General features: G+C 38.6%; 2 protein-coding genes across 5 annotated transcripts; one reads left to right on the top strand and one right to left on the bottom strand.

Moving 5' to 3' along the window:
- The first annotated feature begins 3,887 nt into the window (after window positions 1–3,887).
- On the top strand, window positions 3,888–10,139 carry adprh (ADP-ribosylarginine hydrolase). Its single transcript, XM_008436784.3, has 8 exons — window positions 3,888–4,051; window positions 5,279–5,393; window positions 5,479–5,587; window positions 6,204–6,302; window positions 6,379–6,484; window positions 7,246–7,512; window positions 8,229–8,443; window positions 9,114–10,139. The coding sequence occupies exons 1-8, from the start codon at window positions 4,044–4,046 to the stop codon at window positions 9,260–9,262; spliced, it is 1,068 nt and encodes a 355-aa protein (XP_008435006.1). The 5' UTR covers window positions 3,888–4,043; the 3' UTR covers window positions 9,263–10,139.
- Window positions 10,140–10,623: 484 nt separating this feature from the next.
- atxn2l (ataxin 2-like) lies at window positions 10,624–26,207 on the bottom strand. 4 transcript variants are annotated; one of them, XM_017310952.2, is made up of 24 exons: window positions 26,066–26,207; window positions 25,564–25,670; window positions 23,594–23,633; window positions 22,830–22,886; window positions 21,330–21,401; window positions 21,057–21,216; window positions 20,247–20,368; window positions 20,046–20,137; window positions 19,076–19,324; window positions 18,038–18,477; window positions 16,815–16,901; window positions 16,628–16,732; window positions 16,402–16,482; window positions 16,261–16,322; window positions 14,929–15,281; window positions 14,770–14,839; window positions 14,109–14,243; window positions 13,799–13,862; window positions 13,312–13,472; window positions 13,086–13,227; window positions 12,622–12,731; window positions 11,617–11,796; window positions 11,379–11,547; window positions 10,624–10,806 (listed from the first exon to the last, which is right to left on the bottom strand). In XM_017310952.2, exons 2-24 carry the CDS (start codon window positions 25,614–25,616, stop codon window positions 10,757–10,759), a joined length of 3,054 nt encoding a protein of 1,017 aa, XP_017166441.1. In that variant the 5' UTR covers window positions 25,617–25,670; window positions 26,066–26,207; the 3' UTR covers window positions 10,624–10,756. The 4 variants fall into 4 exon arrangements, with proteins under 4 accessions (XP_017166441.1, XP_008435003.1, XP_008435001.1 ...); XM_008436781.3 differs by having other exon boundaries at window positions 25,564–25,673; window positions 26,066–26,206; XM_008436779.3 differs by lacking the exon at window positions 26,066–26,207 and having other exon boundaries at window positions 25,564–25,863.
- Window positions 26,208–26,218: the final 11 nt, after the last annotated feature.

Below are 26,218 nucleotides of genomic sequence, written 5' to 3'. Positions count from 1 at the left end.
TGGATTAAATTATAATTTCAAATGTAAACCATCTTAAAAACAAACTGTTTAAAAGGAGCTTATTGGGAAATATGGGTGTCTCACGTTTTGTCTTTTTGGAATAAATAATTTAAAAAATCTGCATAAACAAAATAAAAGTCACTTAAACTGAACCATTTTCAATTATACTTTACTTCAGACCGTTGACTAAATTAGCAATTACATAGTTTTTTATTTTTTGCTAAGTTATGCAAGTGGAATTAGAACTGTTTGCTTCACAAGGAGAGAGAGTGTTCCTGTAAAAATCTGCATATTTTTACTTCACTTTCCATATATTTGAATTCATAAAACATCAAATTATGAAGAAAAGTTGAGCTAAAGAAAATCTGCCTTCAGTTTAAAGTGACAAAAACAGTAAAAAACATAAAAGTTTAATATAGTTTATTTGCAGAGAACAAAAATCACAAAAGTAGCTCCTTCCATCCTGTCAACACTTCACTCTGACATCCATGTGATTTTTATTTTTACTGCGTTTCATCCCTCAGAGGCAAACTGGCAGCCGTTTTGTCAGGTTTAGTCAAGCCGCCTGAACCGTCTCCCCGTCGAAATTTAAAAATGCTTAAAAGTTACGAGCAGAAATTTCTTCAGAGGACGTTTTTGCAGCAAAGCAGTCGACTCACTGCAGAATAACAAGGTTTTTCATAACGCATTCCCAGCTGTTTCTGAAGGTATATCAGGACAAATAAAGCTAATTTTACCCCAGGTGCAGCATTAGAGCGAATGCACAAGCGTTGGCCAAATGTCTAATAGTCATGGGCGTCTCTCAGCGTGATGAAAATAAGTCATTATCAAAACAACAGCAAATGTAGAAACATTAAGACTACAGCAGTAGAAAGCAGCAACAACATGGTGAGAGGTTTCAGCAGCAAAGTGAAATAAATGATAAATATAATAATATTCAGGTCATTTCCATATATTCTCTTCTAAAGTTAGCCTACATAAATTCTATTGCTAATCTTGATTGATCAGGAACAAATTTAAAGTGTAAAAATCCTATTTTAGAGCCTGCAAACTGAACTGGAGCACATTTTAAATCTTTATCAGGGGAAGGAACCGTTGCAGTCCAATAACCCATCTTTGCCTCTTCTCATGCAAGATTTATTTTCTTTACAGGTGCAAGATGTTTTTAATCTCTGAAAAACTTTTAAAACCGTTGTATCCAACATTTGTGAGGGGACACATTAGAAAAATAACATTTTGAGAAGAACGAGTTGAGTTCTTTACAGTTATGGTCAAGACAGCTGACTTACAGAAAAAAACAGACAAAATAATATTTATGCTAATAACATAAATACAAAAAAAGAACATTTAATTTGTTCTATTGTTTTAATTTTGTTGAAGAGTTTGACTGGAGATGTTCAGAAAGAAGAAAGTAGTCATTCTTATTTTGCATAAAATGTTTACCTGTATCACCTTTTTTTTAATAAGGTACCCCATGGAGAAGCTAAAGAACGACAAATGGATGTGAAGCTGCAAAATGAAATTATTAAAAATGTTTTTAATCACAATCAGTCCCCTTGTGGGTCCCGGTTTGCTAGGTCTCCAAGCTACATCCTCACCACTACATAAGTCACCATATGCGTCCCCGAACGTTTTAGAGAGAGAACATTTGTTTCTAACATTTATGCTGGATTTCTCTGAAAACGGAGACACAATTATTTAAACTGATATAATGAAAGTCAAAGCATTTCTGAAAGTAGACCATCTGTATTTTTTTTATTTCCCGGCCCATTGCCATCATGTGACGACCAACCTCCCGGTTGTCTGACCGAGCGGATCAGCCACAGGGAATCACTGTCTGGCATCATTATGGCCGCCTGCCAGCATCCATCCATCATTAGCTCCGTTACAGAGCTAATGTTTGCCCACTGAAGACAAACTGTGCCACCCTGTGGTGGAAAAATCCCTCCCATCACAGCTCGGTGACCAGTACGTTAATCAAATGGTTTTGGTTTCTGTTCCAAACATCTGGACTCATCTATGAATGCTGAGGAAAATAAAAACATCGGTGTGTTTTTTTTTTGTAGTGGTCCTGATGCATCTTTTCAATTAACAGAAGCTTTGATTTATATATTATATGACCTGATTTTCTATGAGAGCACGAATAATCCCAGTAGAAGGCACCATTACACCAAATATTTGTTCAGTAGAGAAGAATAACTAACAAGTCATTAAAACGAGGTCATAACAACACAAATCAAATGTTTGCAAGTGTGGCCTATGTGGTTCTGGTGGCTTCTATTGGTGTGGCAATGAATGACAAGGAGCTGCTCAAGTTGGCATCAGCTGTTTCTTTAATTCTCCATCTGCATTTCACACAACGGGCATGGAGGTAAAGTCAGTCTCTGGCATAAAACAAGCTCCTCGTCGGTGATCCTCATGGCTCTGAGGATTACCCATAACACAGTTATGTTCTGGTCGTTTTTGTTTTTGGACTTTTCTGTTGGGCGTCTGGTAGCCGCCCCTTGAGGAGGGGGTACTGTCATGATCCATGTTTCTCTGTGTTTATTTTTGAGTTTTTCTGTGTGATCCTGTTCCCTGTAAGTCCTGTCTCTGCGTCTTCCCCTTTGATTGTCTCCCAGGTGTGTCTCGTTCCCTTGATTACCCCATGTGTATTTAGTCTCACCTGTTGTCTCTGTTCTTCGTGGGATCCTTGTCTATTGCTGTCCTACATACGTTGAATGTGAGTTGTTGCTCTCCAGTAGAACTGATAAGTCCTGGTTAGCTTAGCTCTTGTTTTCAGTCTCTAGTTATCAGTTGCTACCGGTATTAGCTGTGTGCTACTCTCTGCCGTGCTGCCTGTTCCTGGACTGTTTGAGCTTTATTATTCATTAAAATCATCATATTCCTCATCTTATCTGGGTCTCAGCGTCTCTCCTCACCATCACCTACCACCCCATCCTGACACAACTACTTTCACCACTGGTGACCAGTAAATCATGATGGTTTCCAGTATTATCAAAACGATGTTTGAGTTCTAGTAGATTAGGTAAAGATTTCACACGAGCTCAATGTCAGTTGAGTATGATGCAAAGTTGAAGAACGGCGAATGTAGTTTATGAAAAATAACATTACAGCTTATTTTAATCATTTAACTATATGAATCACTTTCAACGTCAAACTATTTTATGTGGAAAATAAAAGTTTTATTGGTATTTTCGTGGAAAATATTTGCTTAGTTAAAATTTTCTTATGGTTTAGTTACATAAATTATTCAGATCCTGAAACACCATATAATCACACTGTAATGATGGAACACACTGTAGTAAATATATGTGTATGCATATTTAAAACTCCATTTTAAATGTATTTTATAAAAACTTTGTCAAATGTTTTTCTATACTATTTATCAATTTTACATTCTTTCTATGCTGAAATACAGATTAGATTACCAAGAAGAGCCAAGAAATTTGTGAGATGAGTTCCTTTCTGCAGCAAAAAAGTTGTAGTTTACTAGATTTGAGGGACAATTAAATATTACGGTATTCAAATATCAAAATAAACATTCTTAATCCCATAACATGTACTTCTTGAATGTATTCAGATATTTTCTCCTCAAAAAATGACAATATTGACTTTATAAGTATTTGAAATTCCAGACATGATGAAACAGTGACATCTAGTGGCGCAATTGATTAGAGTAATATTTTTAATTTTACATGGATAAAACATTTTGAGGAACAGTACGTAATCAGAGGAGATTTTAAATTCTGAAAAAGAAAGCGTCATTGTGTGTCATTAAAGATTATAATGAATATTTGCTTTTGGTTAGACGTGGGGAAAATAATGAAGCCCCGGAAGCAGGCTCTTATTTTGAAAATAAGCGGTAAATGTGCTTACCGTAATACTGAGCACTCGTGCGCCATAGAAAAAGGCTCGTGGGGGGCTGGCTGGACCGTTTGTTCCGAAGCGAAGCCTGGTTTGACCGCAGCACCGCGGCCTCGGTGGCAACTAATCTGAATGTCCGCCTCGTGAGGTCTGATTTCCGGGAAGGACGCTTTACAATGGACCGGTGAGGCTGATGCTGTATAACGGCGTTTCTGTGCGATACCGAACCGGTGCAATACCCTCTAACAAAGCCAGACAGTTACTTTTTATTGAATCACCGCTTATTTATATGCTAAGAAGCGTAACACGTCATAATAAACATATTTATAACCACTGACCCACTTTGGAGGAATATCATGCACAGGTGTTTCCCAGGAAATCCGAGAACTCTATTTATTTTAGCAATAAATGTTAGAAAGTTGAATTCACAGAATTTATAGAATAGCTACAAGAAAAGTTATTTATTTTGTCCAAAAATGTCAAAGATCAATAAAATTTTTGTATAGAAATGTTGGCCCATTGAAACTACTACACTGTATGTGTTTTCAATACTTGGTTGGGGCTCCTTTTGCATGAACCACTGCATCAGTGCAGCGTGGCATGGAGGAGATCAGCCTTCTTATAGAGTCTCCATGATAGTCATAACATTTCTGAATTAAAAATAATTTTCTGTGATCTTGTGTAATGTTCTAACTTTCTAATAAACAACATTTTCAGTTATCACTAGGCATGTCACAAAAAATATTTTTAGCTGGACATTAAATTGCCCCAGAAATTGTGATAATATTGTTATTTTGAGACCATGGTTTTTGGAGTTAGCACAAAACAAAAGAAAAAGAAAAAACACATCTTTGTACAAGTCAATGGAGTCGGGTCTTAAAGATCTAAAAAGAAGCTGTTTTTTAGGATTTGCTGTCTATGGTTCCACCTGACCATAGCCACAGCAAATCAACATGCTAGTGATAGCTATCATGCTAACAATAGCATTTAAGCTAGTTTTGATATGAACGCTAAACTTATACTGAATGAAATGTCAATGATAGTCAAAATGCTAGTAATAGCCAACACTTTTTTCATCCTTTCTTTACAATTAAAACAAAGTTCAAAAATAGGCATCATTTTAGCTAGCTAATTTCTTAGCTAAGTTTTACTTACACAGTTTTCTGCTAAGTTGAACAAGTCAATGATAGTCAACATGCTACTTACACCCCACATGCTATTGTCAGCATTTTAGCTAACATTAGCATTTTAGCTAAATTTAGCTTTTCTAATCTGTATACGAGAGACACGTTTATTTTATCTTATTAGAAATACAAGATGTCTTCTCTTAGAAAGGTTTGTGGATTGACAGCAGCATAACCAAGTTAAGGGTCCAGGATCGTTTCTCTTTCTCCCTCGTTTCTCCCTTCAGATTTGCTACGGTGGAGCATTATAAGGCGGCCATGGTGCTGAGTGGTGCCGGTGATGCTCTGGGCTACAGGAACCAGCTCTGGGAGTATAATGAGTCCGGACCAGCTATTCACCAAGTCAGGAAACTAAATCCTGCATCTTCAGGAGCTGATCTTGAAGCAGAAAAACTTCATGATGTTTGTCCTCTTCTGGCCCCCGTAGGAGCTGCAGGAGCTCGGCGGTTTGAAGAACATCAAGGTGGAGCTTCCTGATTGGCCGGTGAGCGACGACACTGTTCTACACCTGGCAACAGCTGAAGGACTGGCAACAGGTGAGGTCAACAAACCCACAAACTACAGCTGAACGATTAATTGGATTAATGGATTATTCAAATAATTGTCAATAATAATACTGTATATTATTGCTATTGCCTTTTAGGCAATGAAAAGTTTATTTTCTACTTTAAAAAATGGTATATAAATTCTTCATTATGGTTTTCATGCATTTTAATATTGTATATAAACAAAAAAATCTTAATCTGATTAATCGATTAATCATTAGAATAACTGATTATTAAATAATTGTTAGAAACCTACCACAATCTCTCATGTTTTTCCTCAACTTAAGTGTTAAATATAATTCCCAATCTTGTCTGGAGTTGCAGTTTAATTGAAGTTCTATTTAAGACCAAAATTAAAAATGGACAATTAAATTGACCTATTTTTAATTGTCCAATCAGATGAGTTCTAGATTTGAGTGTTCAGAAAGCGCTATAAAAATTGTATTTCTAATTATTTAAAGTCTGAAAACTGTGGCATTTATTTTAGGGAAAACAGGGGATTTTTAATTGTCCAATCAGATGAGTTCTAGATTTGAGTGTCCAGAAAGCGCTCTAAAAATTGTATTTCTAATTATTTAAAGTCTGAAAATTGTGGCATTTATTTTAGGGAAAACAGGGGAGGAGCTCCTGCATGAGGTGGCCGGTCGGTATGTGGAAGCCATGAAGGACATGGACGGGAGGAAACCCGGCCCTTCCAGCATTCTGGGTATGTTTTGTTTGTAAAATTAAATAAAATCTGCTGTTTGGAAAGATAGATGTGCAGCTGTGATGTGCTCTTCAAGGCGTTTCCCAGCTGAAGCCAGGGGAGGAAGAGGGCTACAGAGTGCCGTATAACCCAGACGGTACAGGCTGCGGCGCGGCCATGCGGTCCATGTGCATCGGTCTGAAGTAAGACGCTTCGTCCTGCTGACTTCAGCCCGTTTCATTTTGTTTTTTTAAAACAACAAACCCACAAGGCGTGGCTCATACTGGTGAAAAATAAATGAAAATCTTCATCTTTTTCAGCTTAATTCCAAATATGGAAGAAACGATTAATCAATAATTGTGATTATCGCTAATTGAAATAATCGTCAACTAATTTGATAAGCTGCACAGTGGCGCAGTTGGTAGAGCTGTTGCCTTGCAGCAAGAAGGTTCTGGGTTCGATTCCCGGCCTGGGGTCTTTCTGCATGGAGTTTGCATGTTCTCCCTGTGCATGGTGGGTTTTCTCCGGGTACTCCGGTTTCCTCCCACAGTCCAAAAACATGACTGTCAGGTTAATTGGCCTCTCCAAATTGCCCCTAGGTGTGAGTGTGTGTGTGCATGGTTGTGTGTCCTGTGTGTCTCTGTGTTGCCCTGCGACAGACTGGCGACCTGTCCAGGGTGTACCCTGCCTCTTGCCCGAAACGTTGGCTGGAGATGGGCACCAGCACCCCTCCCGACTCCACTGAGGGAAAAAGGGTGCAAGAAAATGGATGGATGGATGTTTTACCCAGAACTCCTCAATTTTACCTTAATCTGGTTCAAAATCTGTCAAAAAAAATTCAGTTTTCCAGGAAACAGAATTTTCCTTTAGCAGAGCCATAAACATTTAAAATTGATCTTTAATTAGTTAATTGAAAGAAATTGACTCTGTGAAAAGATAATTTGAGACACGTCTCCTGCTTCAGGTACCCGAAGCCTGACCAGTTGTTGTCGCTCGTGGCCGTTGCCGTGGAGACGGGCAGGATGACCCATCCGCACCCCACGGGTTTCCTGGGGGCCGTGGCGTCGGCCCTGTTCGCCTCCTACGCCGTCCAGCGGCGGCCGATGACCACCTGGGGCCTGGGCCTGATCAACGAGGCCTGCCCCGTGGCGCGGACCATCGTCCAGGGCCGGGGCTTCGCCGTGGACGAGACGGAGCGCGATTGGGGCTACTTCTGCGACAAGTGGCAGTGGTGAGAAACAATAAAATATGTTTTAATTTTACCTTTTCATCTATGTGAAAGGTTCATAGGCCGCTGTTTGGTAAGTTTCACAATCAGAAATTTGAGTTATTTAGTGTCATAAGTTAAATTAATAACATTTTCACCATGTTGTTCATTCTTAACATGTCACAGTTTGAAACTAAATATTTGTTAAATATGTTTAACAAGCTAAATATTTAGCTAACAAGCTAAATCTCTACCTTCAAACTAAATGTCGTTAACTCACTAAATAATTTACAAACTAAATACCTAGCTATTTAGTTTTCAAGTTAAATATTTAGTTTTCAAACTAAATATTTAGTTTTAAAATTTGATAAAACTAAATATTTCATATTTAATATTATTGTAATGTAATATTTGTTTTGAAAACTAAATATTTAGCTAAATACAGCTGGCTAAATCTTTAGTTTCAAACTAAGTATTTAGTTAGCTCAACGGTACGTCAATATTTAACAAGTTAAGAGTTAAAAATTTTGTGTGGATTGTTAATAAAATATTTAGTTTGAAACTGAGACGTTTATAAATGAATGAATAACATGGTGAGATGATTTTGTGCCAAATGTCCCTGTTAGATTCAGTCCAGCTGCAGAGAATACTAAAGTCCAGCCTGACAGACGACTGATTGATTGATAGATAAAGTTAATTGATTAGATGGCTATCAATCAATGCTCTGCCTCCATCCTCAGGTACCTGGACCTGAGGGGCCTCTCTAACGGAGTGGGCCCTTTGCTCTGGCCCCCGTCCTTCGGCCCAGCTGAGCGGGACGAGGCCTATAAGAGCTTCAGTCTGTCTGGCTGGGCGGGACGCAGCGGCCACGATGCTCCCATGATAGCGCTGGATGCCTTACTGGGCGCCGGTTCCGACTGGGAGGAGCTGATGAACAGAGCTGCTTTCCATGGAGGTCAGTTAGAAAATGTAGAGTTAAACATTACAGGTGCCCTGTGGGCTTTACAAAATATTTTCATTATATATATATATATATATATATATATATATTTTTTTTTTTTTTTTGCACAAAATTATTCTTAGATAATGAGAGTTTAGTTTGGCTAGTTCTGCATATGTTGAGCTTTTTGCTGCTGCCGTTTTACGGTCCAAACAGAGTCCGGTGTGGATGCAAAATACACTTGATGCAGCGCCGTTTTGAAATATAAACACTCGATAAACTCAAGTTATCAATAGCGCGCAGATGAATGATGGAGCAACTTTCAACCAAAATTGTGATCCGCTATGAAGACGAGGACTGGATACCAGAAGACATAACAGGAACCTTAGCATGATAGAAAAGAAGCTTTCTAAATTTAAAAATGTGAGAATACCACCATTTTCTTTTTATTCAATCAGTATTTAACACCAAAATGTTTATATGCACTTTAAAAATTTAGCACTGCATGTTACGGAAAGACGGTCGGCCATTTTGAAACAAAAGAAAAACTCAGTTTTTAAAAAATGGCCGCTCAACCAACCAATCAGTCGATCGATAAGAGCAATCAACTTTACTTAATAACTTTAATCCCTACTACTGCGAAGTAAAACGACTTGCTTATACCTTCCTCTTTGATTCTGCCAAGGTGACAGCGACAGCACAGCGGTGATCGCCGCCTGTTGTTGGGGTCTCCTGTACGGAACCAAGGGGGTCCCCGAAGGCAACTACAGCAACCTGGAGTACCGCGACCGACTGGAGCGCTGCGCCGAACAACTCTACGCCCTCTCACACTAAAACAGCAGCAGAAACCGGGCCAACGAACCGGAGAGCTCCCATCGACCCACTAAGTGTGTTGTCAATTCAGCCTGAAGGGAAAAGCCTGGCCCAGTAACCCAGACTCGTTTTCCTCATGGGTGACAACAGCCTGGCTTGTGTTTAGAGCGCTCCCCCTGGTGGCCATTCCTGAGATAACAGTGGAGGAAATTACCTAATTTAGTCTACCTGAATAAAGACAAATGATCAAAGATGCAAAACACAAAGTTGACACGGACTAATGTATTGTAACGATATTACTTTAGTAACTGATTAATCAATTATTCTAATGATTAATCGATTGATCTGAATGATCTACAGGATGTGCCATTTTTTCAACCACTTAAGCCTTTCATACAATATTAGACATTAAAAGATGCAAATAGATCCTTTTTAAAATAGAAAATATTTTTTTGCCTTAAATGCAGTAACATGTTCAAGGCAAAAATATATATATTAGTGAATAGATGAATCTGCAGTTGAAAAAAATGTTTTAAATGATAAGGTCAGCTCTTCCCGCTTGATTTATCAATACTGTTTAGGTGTTTATTATTTTACCATCTTATCAATTGAATTAATTATTTTTGGCAGAATTTTAACCAGATTAAGTATAAAATTATCACTACAGCAGTACTGGGTAGTATATATTTGCAAAGTTGTTTTTTTTCCAAGTTAAATGCAAAATGTATACGTTTGTTAATCAGATTACTCATGATAAATGCGAGTAATGACGATTAATCACTCACAATTGAGCCAATTAATCACGATTAAACATATTACTCGCAGCTAATCCGATTAATTGTTTTGGGGAACATTTGCATCATTACAGCAGAAAGTAAAATAAAAACAAAAGACAGTAGTTGAGTAGAGAACTTTATTTTTTAGTCATTGTTTTTAAACTTTTTTTTGTCTTGTCCATTTTTTTTTATTAATTATATTTTCCTACAGGAGAGAAGAAGGGCAAAGGGGGCAGATTTTCACTACTAGATTGAGTTTTAAAAATTTTTTTGCTAAAAGTCCCCTCACGTCTTCACCTCCCTCCTCTGTCACGCTCTCAATCTTTTACATCAGTCCGTTTCCCGTTCGTGTTGTGGTAAATACAAAACCTCACAAGGCTTAAAAACATGTCTGGAAGAGAAAAAAAACGTCTGCAGCTGCCCCCACCCCCGCCTGTTTCTGATTCTTTCCCCAGTCCAGGGTAACAAAAAAAAAAAAGCGGGGAAGAAGGTGGAGGGAAGAGCTGCGGCTGTCCTCTCATCTTCATCGTCACCAGTAATAAACATGTCCTCGACTGGGCAGACGCTCTCGCCGATGAGCAACATCACAGCAGAAGAGTAAGGTGCCGTGAGAAATTTGTGTCGTCGTCTCTCCTCTGTGTGATTCTGTCAGTTCTGGGTTGTTCTGTCCTGGACCGCAGGTCCAGCAGGAAGTGGGGGAGGGGGGACCAGGACGTCATGGAGGATGGGACGGAGGCGTTTAGTTTCCAGGTGGATGGAAAGAGGCGGGGTGCGTCTGTACCTGCATCGCTGTGCAGGAGAACAACACAATCCGTTAAGATCGCCGGTATAATCGCGATTCTGCGATCATGGAAATTCACGTAAAAAGATTTTCTGAGTTTCAAAAGTCAAAAACTCTTGACTTTAGAAACTCTGAAAAATCCGAGCATTTTTCTAGAAAACTTTTGACTTTTCGATCCTGGAAATTTTCTTGTAAATTTTAGAAAATATCTGACAATCTCCAAATTTGAGTTTTTTTCAAGTTCAGAAAATTCCAAGTTTTTTGAGAAATTGATCTCACAATTTCAGAGTTTTATTTTTGCATAAATTTACTTTTAAATCTACAATGTAATGTTACATTGTACAAACCTGACTTCATTTAATCGTGTTTTTGGATTTACCGATATGTTTTAATGCCCTTGTAAAAAAAACAGAAAAGAGTTGAAAAATAATTCAGTCTTTTTTTTCACACTAACTGAAATGTATTTATTTATTTATTTATTGATTGATTAACCGAAAGGTTTCTGAGTTTTTAAACGTAAATGTATCGTATTTGTCATGACGAATACGATACCGCAGTGTATCTGAACGACAGTGGCTACCTGGTGGGTGTCCTATGTAAAAGTGCTGGTGCGGTGCTTGCTGCGGCCCGTGCTGCGGGTGCTGCGGCACGCCGCCCGGTCCCTGCTGCGGCGTCTGCAGCATCACTAGCTGCGGCTGGCCGTGGCTGCCTGAGTGGTGAGGACCCGCCATCGCTCCTTGAACGTGAGCCTGATGGGAGCCAAAGAGAGCTTAGATCCCGCCCAAGTAGAGCAGGACGGGCAGGAGGCAGAGACGTACCTGTGTCAGCTGGCCCAGAGTGTAGGCAGGCGGGAGGCCCTGGTGGCTGTGGATGCTGTAGCCCTGAATGGGGTAGGAGCCCTGCGGGGAGGTGTGGCCCGGCGGCATGTTGGGCGGAGTGGGAGCCGACAGCGGACCTGAGTGGTACAAGGACTGAGGCTGCGGGCCGGACTGGGCGTTCTGCAACGAGACACAGCGAGAAAACCTGAACCCGGACGTCTGAAGATGAGGCCGCCACTCAGAACTCACCGCTTATATCAGCATGACGGAGCTAGAGTTTAAATCTATCGACTCGAATGAACAAGTTATTAATACTAACAGACAGAGAGCTGCTGGGAAACTCCAGAATACATCCAGAAATTACATTTCTGGAACATTTTAAAAAACAAAATTCACAATAAATTTACAGATTTTTCACTCGTCAGGATTTGGACCATGAAACTGCAAAAACAAGACAAAAAAAAAAAAAAAGGATGAAAAAAGAAGCAAATGACAGCCGTAAGAAAGGATGAATGAAAAGATAAAAGGAAAAAAGGAAGAAAGACAGGGAAAAAAAATAATAAAAGGGTGAACAGAAACAAAGACAAAAGAAAGAACTAAATGACGGACAATAGAACCAGATGACGGAAAGAAAGAAAAACTAAAATGTTGAAATGAGTTGAAAACAAGAAAAGGGTGAACAAAAGTAATGATGAAAGAAAGAAAATATAAAAGAAAAAAAGAATGAAAGGACAGATAAAGTCACAAAAGGATGGAAGAAAAATAAGCAAAGTGAAAAATGGGGTACAGAAGAAAAATAAAGTTGTGTCTCTGCTGTAAAGTCTTGTTTCAAAGCTGCAACTTTCCTCTCCTACGTTTCCAAAAGTTTTTCTCGCCTTGGAAAATTACGTCAATCAAATTTCTGAACTCTAAAATATCTAATTAATTCTGCTGCATATTTAAAGTCACAGTCTCATAAAAAAACCCAGTGAAAATGAAAAAAAGGGTTATTTCTGGATGTGGTACCTGCCCAGGGCTGGGAGCAGCGTGCTGTGGGGGCGGCTGGTTGCCGGTCGGGGTGCTGGAAGGCTGCGGCTGATGGACGGCACCCGAGTGATGGGAGAAGGACTGCGGCGCTGCACACAAACAGAAAGGCCGTCACAAATATGGTTTTTCTTTAAAGAACTTGAATGGCTCGATGTTTGTTACGAAGTGGGAAGAATATCCAAAACTTCACTCAAGTAAGAGAAGTTGTCCAAGAAATTACTCGAGTAAATTACTCGAATTTACTTAATTTCTTGAGTTTACTCAAGAACTTAATTTAATATGTTTATTAAATCCAGGTTTTGGTTTAATAGACATGTTTTATTTTTGTTTGTTTGGTGGTTTAGTTTGGTTCCATTTTGTTATAGTGAAAAAACTTAAAAGTGATGGGGAAAAAAACTGCCTGTTGCCGAGATGTCCCGACTTGAAAACCCAGCCCCACTCACCATAGATGCCCTGCTGCGGCCCCTGGGGCCCCTCTCCCTGCGTGGAGAACTGCGGCCCTCCGGGCGGGCCGAGGGCTTGGGGGTGGGGGCCGCTGCCCTGACTTATCATCCTGGCTCCGCCCTGCAGCATGGAGTACATGGGCTGCGTAGAAGAAGCAAACGAGTTCAGGCCGTTACCTCCAGCCGCCCGGTGAAGGACATTTAAGGCCTTTATGTAGCGCCGTACCTGTCCAGGGTATGGCGTCATGGCCTGGATGACCTGCTGCTGGCTGTACTGCTGCGGGTTGTACTGAAGGTACGACGGAGGGTACGGAGACGCCACCAGAGGGGCTCCAGCTGCTGATGCAGCAGCTTGCAGCATCTGTGATGTTTCTGGCCGCGTCGGCACTGCAGAGGAGAAAACGTTCAGATAAATCTCACCAACTTCTACGGTGTTTTCACACCTGATAGTCAAACCAAGTCTTCCACAGTGGCCACATCTGTTAATATTTCCAGCTGGTGGGGTTTGCTTTCACACTGAACTGAGCCAAACAAACCAGTTTGATGCATTAACGGGACTTTGTAGGCAAACAAACTGGAGTTTGATCAAAGCTGACTAGATGGGGCACTCAGTCACTGGAGCAAGAAAATCTGATCATTCCCTGATTTTAAAATGAAAATGTTGGAAGTGTGGCAATACAAGTTTACTCAGGTGAGACAATAAGAGCAGTTACCTTTGCCCCTGGGGTATTTTCCTTGGTTAACTGTCGACATTGGGTACTGGTACATTGGCTGAGCCTGAAGGAAAAGTAAACAGGTCGATGAAAACTAAATTGTTGCTACTTTTACTATAAAATCCCAACTTATGTCCCATAAACTGCATCATGTGTTTAAAAGAAGTGTTAATTTTCATCAGATTAAATCAAATTTGCATTCTTACCCAAAAAATACAAAAAAATGTTGTTTTTTTTACAAAAAACTATAAATATGTTTGAATATTTGTCACTCTGCCAGATGAAATCGCTCAGTGATGCGTGTTTATACCTGTACAGGGTGGATCTGTGACACGTAGGAGAGGTAGGGCGTATTGTAGAGCGGTCCCTGCCCGCCAGGATGCTGCAGGACCACCGGGCTTGGAGGAGTTGGACGAGGCGGGGTCGGTGCAGTGTTGGGTTTTGTCTGTAATAAAGCAAATAATCAGGTAAACAGATGATTTTTTTAAGATGTCTCCAAGTTTGTAGTTTAAAATTACACATCAGGAGTTTCACTTTTGAGCAAATTCAGATAATAACCTGAAAAAGATTAAAACGGATGGTAAAGAAAGTTGAGGCTTTGAAGTAAAAAGTAAAATGTCATCAGCATAAAGGGAATAAAACTAGGGTGGAATGAATAATCAGATTAATTGTGGTTAATCAATTGTTGAAATAATAGTCAACTAATTTAGTAGTTGATTAATCATTTTTGTACCGTTTTGGCTTAACTTCTATGACTAAATTGCACTTTCAGCAAATTACTTTTTGAGTCTATATACTCCAGTTAATGATTAACTGATGACTAAATTACTTGACACTCATTTTATCTATCGATTAATCACGATTAATCGTTTCAACCACTGTTTTTATCAACATCAATCAAATCTCAACAGTATCTCCATATAATCCTCTAATAAACAATTAGAAGAGATAATGTGGATGAACTTTCTTACCATGGGCATCTGAGTTTTGTTTGGGTTGAACTCTTTAGCATTTGGATTTAAAGTTGATTTCTTCACTTGACTGAAAGACAGAGAATGATTTTATTTATCAACAGGGATGTGAACGTGCAGAAAAAATACCCTCAACCATTCACAGCCACTGAAACTCACTCTGCCACACCATCAGTACGCTCTCCTGACTCAGACCTAGCATCCTCTGATCCCGGGGTCCTGGCCGGCTGAGGGGTTGCTGGTGATTGCCTGTCTGGAATGGGAGCTGTGGAAGCAGCAGCGGTACCCAGTGGCGTTGTGGCGTCCTTGGTGGGCTCTTCAGAGGGAGCTGGTGAATGCTGAGGTTGGGACTGGGAGGGGCTGGGAGCTGGAGGCTGAGGTTTGGGCTCTGAGGGTGGGTGGGTGTCTGACGGAGGCTTGACTGCACCTGTCTGGGTCACCTCACCGACCGGAGGAGGCGCTGCTGCTGCCGGAGAGCTGGGAGAGCTGGAGTTGGCTCCACTGGGCTGGAGCTGGAAAACAGAGTTAGGTCATAATAAAGTGAAAATCTTAAGACTGTGTGTGCGTTCAAGAAGTCAATAAGAGGTCAGGAAATTTTTTTATCTACAAATGTTCCAACAGCACATAGCTTGAAATATCTACAAAACCTTATTTCATCCAATTTATGACACAGTATCACCTATGTACTCATATTTTCAAGTTACACTAAAACCACATAAATAATCACTGAGGATAAAACCTCATGAATTATCAAAGCAACTTTGGGAAAGGAGTTAAAAACAACAGAGGAATGAATGTGACAGGTTACCTTCCTAACTGGTCAACGAGGTAATGCAGAAACTATGTTATGCCAGGAGTAATAAATTATTTATTCACTTTCTAGGAGTAGCTTTTAAAGTAAAGAAACTAGATACATTTACTGAATTACATTTACTTCGGTAACTAAAAAAAATATATACTTTTAGGTGTATTTTTACAATGTTGTACTTTTTACTTTTACTTCAGTAATCATATTATGAAATATTTTTACACTTACTTGAGTAAAATTTCTGTATTTTCTACCCACTGAATAAAAACAAACATGTTTTAACCAAAAATTCACCCGACACAGACACACACAGCTGCTGTTTTTGTTAAAGTTCATAAGTTTTTATTCAAAGAAACTCATTTGGAAAAATAATATTTTGCCCGATTTTGTTACTTATATGAATTTTTGTCGTTTTGTAATTAAAATACCAAAATTTCCCACTTCATTTTATATTTTTGTCCATCTGAGGATGTAATTTTTAAGTATTAAATGATGACAGTTACTCAGTACTTGAGTAATTTCTTGAGTAAACCATATGTTGAAGTAGTGCTACTCTTACTTGAGTACTATTTTTGTGTACTCTGCCCACCTCTGGACAGGACTAATGTTTTGAATTAAAGTCTAGATCAATATAATTGTTAATAAATTTTTTAAAAACACAAACTTAACATAAACAGGCTTACCCTGAATTCTTTGCCAAATTTCCGCAGCTCTTCAATTTGTGATCTTTGCTGAACCGAAGGAGCTAATGGAGGAAAACAGAAAAACTGAGCAGCCGTTTAATAAACCGATGAATTTTCCTTAAATGTCCGAAGCTCACAAACCTTTACTGCTTTTGCCGTCCTCTGTGCTGCCGGGGCTTTCTGCAGAGCGCTCTTTAGCAGCTGCACCGAGGATCTCATTCACTGCAAAGGCAAAAATAAATAGAAATCAAATCTGCTCTAAAACTATGCTGAATTAAAGTTTTTGCGACTGCAGGATTGATTTTGTAGACTCTATAAAACCCAGGTGAGCAGGAACAAAAACAGACAGCCGGCTGGGAGCCTTTACCATCTACAGTGAAGAGAGGGGCGGGACCAGACGTCTTCTGGGCGGAAACAGAGACGTCTACGAAAGGCGAGTCCTGGGAAGAGGCTGATTTAGGAGAACGAGTGGCTGCAAGGACATCAGAAACACCACGGTAAGTCCGGCTAAAACGCTGCAAGGGAACCAAGTTTTATTGAATTTGAATTGTTACCTGTGGACTGTGAAAGTGGGTTTGGAACACGATTTGTCCGACTCAGCTGTGAAGGTCTTTGGGCTTTAGGAGATGTTCCAGCAGAAACTGATAAGACACAAAAACTTTGCTCAGCTACTCAAATTAGTGAGGCAGCAGATGAAACAATCAGCGATTTAATTCATGCAGGGTTTCACCAACAAATTTAAGACTTTTAAAAAAATTAAAGACAAACATGTATAAAAGAAAATATGTTACATAGTAATGTTGAGATTTTTAGCAGAATGAATGCATCATTGCATGGGTTGGCAAAAGAGGTTTACACTTTACCCATGATAGACACAGGAAAGCAAACTAGCTTGGATAAATTGGCAGCTAGTTAGCAGCAGCAGTCAGAACGCAGGTGACTCAAGTAGAGTGGCACTCATTCGTCGGACAGAAAAGTCCCACGTGAAAAGAAAACTACAGATTAAATCGTCCTCCCACAACAGAAAATTTAAGACCTGTGATTGACTTATTTAAGGCTAACTTGATTTTTTTTTTATTCTTTTACAAAAAATTTTTAGGCCTTAGTTTTAGATGCATAAATTTAAGTTTTTAAGACCATTAATTAAATCTAAGACCTGCAGTACAAGATCGTACAAATTGGCAACAGGAGTGAATCCACAGGTGATAAATTTACAATTTACACATGGACACTAAAAAGTTAGCTAGCTGGGGGATATTGGCAGCTAGTTAGCATAAGAAGCAAACCTTGAATCACAGAACGCAATGATAATGAGGAAAAAAAAACTACAGATAAAATAATCCTGCCATGATGAAATTTAAGACCTATGACTGACTTATGTAAGGCCAACTTAATTTTTTTAAATAGATTTAAGACATTTTAAGGCCTTAGTATTAGGTACATGAATTTAAGACAATTTCTTAAATTTAAAAGCTGCATCACAACACAAATTAGTCAGCAGGCAATAAGTTTACACTTTACCCATGATAGACATGAAAAAGCTAGCCAGATAGGGTATATTAGCAGTTAGTTAGCAGTAGCAGCAGCTACCTTGAGTCACAGAACATAATGATTATGTTTGACTCAAATGTTTGCCTGACAGTGAAGTCTCACAAGATCAAATATTCCTGCTGCGACAAAATTAAAGTCCTGTGATTAATGTATTCAAGGCCAACTTTGAATGATTTTAAAGCCTTAATTTAAGACTTTTTAAGGAGGCACGGACAGCCTGTCTTACCTCCATTAACAGGCCTGCCAGTATCAGACAGAGACAGCGGGTGTGAGTGGGAGTGAGGAACAGGATGTCCGTGGGGGGCGGGGGGGCTGGATGGAGACGTGGCAGTAGAAGCAGAGGCTGGGGTGGCTGCTGACCCCCCAGGAGAGGCAGGCGTGTACGGGCTCGCCGGACCGGAACCTGGGCTCGGACTTCCCTGTGCATGGTGGGCAGCGTATGCACCGACTCTACTCGACTGAGGGCTGCTTCTCTCCGAGGGAGAGACTCCGGGTTGGGGTCCAGCAGCCGAAGGAAGCTGGGGTCTCGGCGAAGACGAGGATGAAGGAGTGGGCCGGTACCCTCCGCCGAGTCGACTGTGTGGTGGCGGCCCACCGGGACCTCTCTCGGGTCGGTCTCGGTTCAACTCTCTCTGGCGTTGAGGTAGTGGAATGTACTTTCCCTCTCTGAGAAACAGGAAGTACATCAGAAATGTACTAAAAACAACCAAAACCAGGTGGTGCGGCATTTCAAATGTCAATCCTTTCACATAATTTCATATCTGATCTCAGTAGTGCCAATTAATCGCATTAACAGTGATTAATCGATTATAGAAATAATTGTCAACTAATTTAGTAATTGATTAATCTGTAACTTTGGAATACAGACTCAGAAAAGGTGAAGTTAGATAAATTAAAATTTAGTTGTTTAAATGAAGAAAGATTAATCGTCAGAATAATAGATTATTAAAATAGGTCCTAGTACAGCGGTAAAGTTATTAGGGACAACATAATGAGCATGTTTGCTTAACGTCTACATCAGGGGTCACCAACTCCAGTCCTCGAGGGCTACCATCCTGCAACTTTTAGATGCGTCTTTGCTCAAACACACCTGGATCAAATAAACTGCTCGTTTCCAGCCTGTTTCAGAGAGGAATGAATGCTGGTGAGGAAATTCAGACATTTTGGAGCAGAGGTGAATCTAAAAGTTGCGGGATGGTAGCCTTGAGGACTGGAGTTGGTGACCCCTGGTCTACATGAACATTTCATGGAGATCCGGTCTTACTTGCTGCTCGCTCCAGGACTGTCTCTGCCTTTTTCGCTGCCTCTGTCTCGGGGGCTCTCGCGACCTTTCTCGCGATCGCTGCCGTCTCGCACCACGGAGCTGTACTTCTCCTCCTCTGACTTGCCCTCGTCGTTTTCCAAGCCGACGCGATGGCGGTACTGGGGGCTGGACTCGATCTCGTTGGCCAGGCGGGCGGCGCGCGCCTCCCTCTGCCGATAAACCTCGGAGTTGCCCCGCTCCAGCGGGACGCTGCGAGGACGGAAGAAATGTTTAGAGCTGCAGCAAAGTATTCATGAGCCAAAAAATATTTTTTCTACTTAAGCAGCTCAATGACAAACTAAGAGCTCACTATTTTTAAACATTTCATAATTTAATTAGACAAATGAAGCTTGTCACATTATTCTCAGAAAAGGGATTTGTAAATCTTTGCAGAAATAAAACTTTCTGCATGTTTCCCTCAGAAATTTAAGACACCAAGATTGAAAATTACATTTGGATTGATTTAAAAAACATACACATAACAAATTATTATCATTAATTATCAGAGTAACAGTAAATCATTAGACAGATGTGGTCCTATCCAATACAAAATTAGAGAGAACACAAAAAGCATGTTTAATAATAGAATATAAGGCCTGTAATCTTTCTACACAATAAATTGTCCCATAAATTATTGCAATAAACTATAATATTGTCATTTTGACACCATTTTCAGTCAATATAATATTAATATTGGCAGATTAATGCAAGTATACGATAAAAGATAAAGTTTTATCCCCACTGAATTAGCGCAAAGGGAATAAACAGCATTTATCATATTTCTGTCAGGTTTCTGTTAGCTCTGCGTCAGCTCCAAGTTATTTACACCTAAACACAATAAGAATCATTATTTTATTGATCCTGAATAAAACTTATAACTACAGTAAAATCATTCTTAAATACAAATTTATCATGAATCATATGAACTTACGTATACATGGAGAGACTGGAATCATATGTAGATGTGACTCCATATTTTACTTCATTGTAACGAAACATCTCGTTTGCATCCCAGCCATTGGACTGCAGAGGAAGAATCAAGGAGACAATAAAAACCCAAGCAGCGTTTTATGGGATGGGAAGCAGAAATCCCCCATTTTACGAGGCGTTTCTGGTTTCTAAAACATCTTACTGCATCATTCTCGAGATCGTAGCTTTCTCCGTTGCTGTCTCCTCCCTCCCATTTCTGTAGGACCTTCTCCTTATGTTCTCCGTTAATGCGACTGGAGCTGATGGCCGTGTCTGTGAAGGTGTCTGAAAGTCAAAAACACACAAAGTCACGACTTTTATTTGGGGAACAAAAAAAACACACAGAGAGGAAGGACTATTACGAGTTCACAGGGAAATAATGACTGAGGAGTTGCAACACGTGGTTTTATTTTCCATGTTATCAGAAAATAATGTTGGTAGGAGTTCAGCGTTTTGGTCCAGCTGTTCATACTTCCTCCAACAAACTATATAACATGTTTTCTGGCTTCAGGAAGTTTAGCAGTTTGGCTCTATTCTGACCAATCATATATAACTTAGTATGATTGGGAAGTTCAGCAGGTGGGATGTGATAAGACAAAACAAACGGGCTGAGACGATTAATCGAAAGACTGGATTGTTATGAAAAATTTTATTATCTGGTAATAAAGCCATAATACATTATCTGATAATAAATTTTTCCACCACAGAAATCATGGTCATCTAAAATCAGAAGTATTTAAAATAAATTAATGTAATAATGATTGAATATTAAATAAAAAAACATTTGAAAAGTTGATGTTTCTTTACATATTTCGTATCGTCTGTGAGTTTGCAAAGGGGTTCCTCAGACAGAGCTTAATGCTTTTTGGGGGGAATAGCATGAATAAGTAATATAATCTTTACTGCTCAAATTGTGCAGTTTCAAAGAATCATTTGTAGCATTTAATCCAGATAAAAGCTACAATGTTCGTACCTCTGGTAGCGTAGTTGAGGTCAACGTCTCTGCAGATCATTGTAACCAGATCTGTTGGGCTGAAGATCATTGTGTCAGTAATGTCCTCACTGCGTGGCGGAGCAGATGACGAGCCCTCTTCCTCGCTGCGTTTGTGTACAGCGTCCACAGCCAGCTCACACTGGGAAGCAAACAGAAATATTAGGACAGAGCCGATACGCACAAGAAGCTAACAACCGAATCGAAGCTCCCATTTCAATCTGATTAAATTTATGGTGTTTAAGAGCGTCTTACCCGAGAACTGAGTGTCTTGAAAATGCCTTCAAACATGCTGCCATTCTTCACTCTTAATTCACAGGTGGAACCCTGAAAAATAAACATTTTATTTCCAAAATTCATACTATATTAACAGATTATTACAGAAGAATTGGCACATTTATTATGCAGCATCCTGTGTATAAAGAGTATTAGGAGAAATATGATGCAACTTGAAGAAATATTTTAAAAACTTTTCCAACCTGGTTTCACATGATCAGATATTCATTTTTATCTGGCTAAACATTTTTAAACTGTTCATAAGTGGAAAATCAATAAAATTTCAATTATAATATTTTAAAAATAAAACCCCCACACCTGTTTATATTGGTGGGATTGTTATTTTAACTATTTTCTTCTAAGAGTTTGTTGTTGTTAACAGTTTGTTGATATTTAAATGTGAAAACATAATTAAATGCAGATCCTATGAGCAGTAAATGCATCACTTCTTCATGTCTTAAAGAAGCGCATTACAAATAAGAATCGATGTTTTTCAAGAGCAGAACTATATTTAAAGATTTACTTAAATCTAATTTTCTCTGCACTCATTTATAGATTAACACAATTGCATGTGCATGCTTGTTCTTTATTTATATTCAGTCATACTGAATTACTTACATCAGTCTTAGATGTATATATTTTATAAACTTTATTTCTTCTGGTTATATTTGTATTATTAATACATTAGATGGAGCAGCTTGTCAGTGAATAAGCAATTTCCCTTTGAAGATCAATAAATATAGTATATTCTATTCTACATATATGGGGGGTATAATTGCTTGTTATAGTTGTACAATTACCTTAAATTGTAAAATGTGGCAATAATAGTTTGTTTAGACAATTAAATTGTTTTCAGAATAGTACCAATAAATATTGTGGTAAAACTTTAAGCCTACATCGCCCACCCCTGATGATATGAAGTGATTTTTTTAGACGTTTTATTTTAGACAAATGTCATTCCTTCCTATTTATTATTCATTTTCAATCCCATTTCATATTTATCCTGCCAAATATGAACAAGATTAAACATTGAGGGAAAGTAAATGGATTTCCACATAATGTGTAGAATCATCATCATCAGCTCTGTTTCACTGTGACCCAACATATCCAAACCCACAAGTGGCTTAATGACACTATAAAATAACTTTTTGTGTTTTTGTTGCTTCCTCGTCTTTCGTCTCCCCTCTAATAGCTGCTGCTCCACCATAACAGGAATAAATGTGTTTATAAATGCCATTTAACACACCTTAGTGAAGGTATTGGCGACAGAACTGAGGTTTTAATGTTCATATTCAAAGCAATATTGTTGCTAATTTTAGATATACTGGTGTGACTTATCACCATTCAATCCTTCCATGGAAAAATGTTGGTTGTCTTTGACCTCTAATGTTTTTACTTAGTCACACAAACTGAAGGAAGTAATTCTTCCAGACTAATTGGGGGGGGAAAACCTGACAAAGACCCAAATGACTGACTCACCACTACAGCTGTGAGGAAGTGAAGCATTCTGGCGTTGTTGTACACGCCCTCAAACACCTGTACACAGGAGACACACAGGTACGCATCATGAGAGAGTTTCACACACACCTGACACATAAACCAGAGAAATATTTATTTATACACCAGCTTTAAAAGACACAGATCACAAAGTGGTGTGCAGAATAAGACTGAAAACTTTAAACATCAGTACATCTACATTAGTAAAAATAATTGTAAAAAGAAGAGATTTTAAAAGTTTTTTAATCAGTTTAAATTATACAAATATTAACTAACTTTGAGTTGGTCATGTTGACATCCTGGGATGTATTTAATTCTGATCCATTTTAAAGACAAGTGAATAATTTAAAGAAAAATCAAGTCACAGATGATAAGTGAGAAAACCTGAAGTCAACTTCCGTTTATTAAAATCTTTTATGACTTGAATCAAATGAGAAATTATGATTTGAACTTTTAATCTATTTAAATGACTGGATTGCTGTGAAAATAAAACTATATAGTATGCATATAAATAACATCTAGTACTAGTTTTGTAAAGTGATTTAAAAAAAACAAACATTTATTATAAATTAATCCCATATAAAAAATAATTAAAATAACCTGAATACTGAAAATCATGTAAAGTTTTAAAGGAATATTTTCCTGTTGTTGAAGTTAAAACAGAATCCTTCTAATTTAAATGCTGTTCTTGTTTTTGTTTCATTAATTCTTCAGCTAAAGCAGATTTTTGTGCTTGGTATACTTACAGGAGAGGACTGAAACGACGGCTTTGCAGAGGAACGATTCCTGCAAGAAACAGAATTTAAAAAACTATTTAGAAGAAGAGTCACTTTTTTATGTTCCCGGGCTGCTGTTATTTCACTGCGGACATAAATGTAGCAATTTGTAAAGATTGAAGTATTTTCATGAGAGGTCAAATAAGATAAATGACTTATGCTGGTCAGTTTTCCCTGGTTCTGTGATTTCCGCTCTATTTCCTTAAAAGAAGCTGTACTGCAAGTATCCTGTTAATCTTTCCACATGTATAAAAATAAATGATTTGATTTAAAAAAAAAAAAAATGGAAGTATTCTTATCTTATTTTCAAAGATAAACTATTATATTGACTTTAAAAACTTTGGCTGTCGGGCAGATTGAACTCTTAAGCTGTTTTTAAATTGTAGATATACTTTAAAAGTAAGAAATATTTACTTTTTTCTAAATAACTTGAACATTACAATATTACTATCACAGTAATACTGCTGCCAGTTATTTAATTTATTATATTATCCTCCATCATTAGGTCAGCGTTTCAACCATTTCTATTGATAATGTAAAGTCAAAACACCTTCAATATTATCAGTTATGTCAAGTTTAACACAGTCATGTTTAATGTAATTGGAAAAACCATCTTTTTTGTTTTTGTGTTTTGAAAACTTAACTGATTTGATACCTGAGCATGTTTTATTATGTATCCCATTATATCACAATTTACCTTTTTGTTATTACTTAAAAAATGCCAACTGATTTTGTTTGTTTCTTTGTTACTGTTTCTAATACCTAAGACATTCAGGCTGTCTGAAGGGACTGATAAATCATTATCATCTGCTATTTACATTTAACCTCTTTAAAAGGTTAGATCAACCACCAAAGATCATATTTTTTAAAGTAATTTTTTGTGATTCTGAAACATAACTTGTCAAGGTTTTATAAATAAACCAGCGTTTTTGTTTGTTAAAAATCTTCTTGTCTTAATTTCTAAGAGAAGCACCAATCTGCTTGTGCATTGATCTTCTATTTTCAGTTTGACATAAATAAGAAAAGACAATCTTATAAATCTTTCATTTTTAATTGGATTTAAAATCCCTACATCCATGAAATAACCTCCAACACATTTGTCTTGTTTAATGTGTCATAGCCCTTTCAAAAACACACAAAAAATTTATTGATCAAAACTAGCAAGAAAACTAGAAATTGCTATGGGGCAATCTCTCAACAACAAACGTGCAATTTTTTATTTTGATTTTTGGCAAAAATATTTCAAAATCAAATATTTTTTCTTAATATATGACAATGAAAAATCGTAATATACCTGGTACTAGGCTTTCACTTGCACACGTCTAAGAGAGAAACACTGACGTATTTTTTTCCCTTTTAAGATTAAAATAATTAACGAAATAAAATTTCTATTGAGACATTTAACAAAAGCATCAGGATCAATTCAGATGAGGAAATTGCTAAGAATAAAGAAGGTAAGCTAAAATAAAATGTAATTTTATCGCTGCTACTGGTTACACACAAGGTTACAAAACAAAGACGAAGCTACAAAGACTTCAGTCAACAAACGTCTAACGACATGATTCATATATGCCGGAGTCTCTGCACCGTTAATAACTTACAGAATTATAACGACAGCAGACGAAAACAAAACTACGACATATCGAAACGACAAGTCAGATTTTCTGCACTGACAGGCCAGCTAAACTTTGCATAGCCTTAATGCTTCTTTATTGTTTTCACAAAGTCGGACCCACCTCACTGATTCGGCTATATAAAACAAACAGCATTTTTATTGGTCCATAGATTCTGCCCATCATAATATAACGAATCCTACTGGATAAGACAAAGTCTCTATGTCCAAGTCACGCCCCCTTTGAGCAGGGTGCTTTAACCGGTAGGCCTTGCGCGCACGGGACAATCCCCGGACTGTCCTACCCAGAGAGACCCCGCCCGCTCACCTTCCAGCCGGTGTCCGGCCGCCGCTGTTGATGCCGCTGACTGGGGAAGACATACCGCCGGGCCCTGATGTTCCGTTAGTCGCCTTTCTCCCGCCTGAGCCGGATTGCTGCTGGGGTTTCAGCATTGCGAAGCACAAGCCTTAGACAGTACCAAGCTTGAGCTAACTTAATAAAACTGAAATCTCCCGAAAAGAAGCTGGTGTAAAGCCAAAACTACCTTTAGCAAAATCACCTGCCCTACAGAGAGAAGAGCCGGGGTAACCTCGAAAAAACACCCCGGCCACTGTAGCTACTCAACACCAGTCGCCTGTGGCCTACAGTGTTGAGGCAAACCTCGTTGGAAATAAAATTAATTATAACATATAAATTAAACCTCTCGGTTACCAACTATTTTGTAACCCCTTGAGTTACGTAAAAAACAAACAACTACTCAAAAAAACAACAGCTTCCATGTAATTATTTAGCAGGCTAAGTTAGCATTAGCTTTGATCCTCAGGCTCACTTCGGACGCTTTCCCTCCGGGATTTACTTTCTTCCCTCTGTCCTGTCGCCTCAACTTCGGCACCGCTGGCTCTTCCGTTACAAACTAAGGGCTTGACGTTACTGTCAGTCGCCTCAGAAGGTTGAAATTGTTCAGGTTTCTCGGAGAAAACCT

The sequence above is a fragment of the Poecilia reticulata genome, chromosome 19 (assembly GCF_904066995.2).
Source record: "Poecilia reticulata chromosome 19, P_reticulata-male-v2, whole genome shotgun sequence".
Lineage (NCBI taxonomy): Eukaryota > Metazoa > Chordata > Actinopteri > Cyprinodontiformes > Poeciliidae > Poecilia > Poecilia reticulata.
This window is presented reverse-complemented; position numbering and strand designations above follow the sequence as displayed.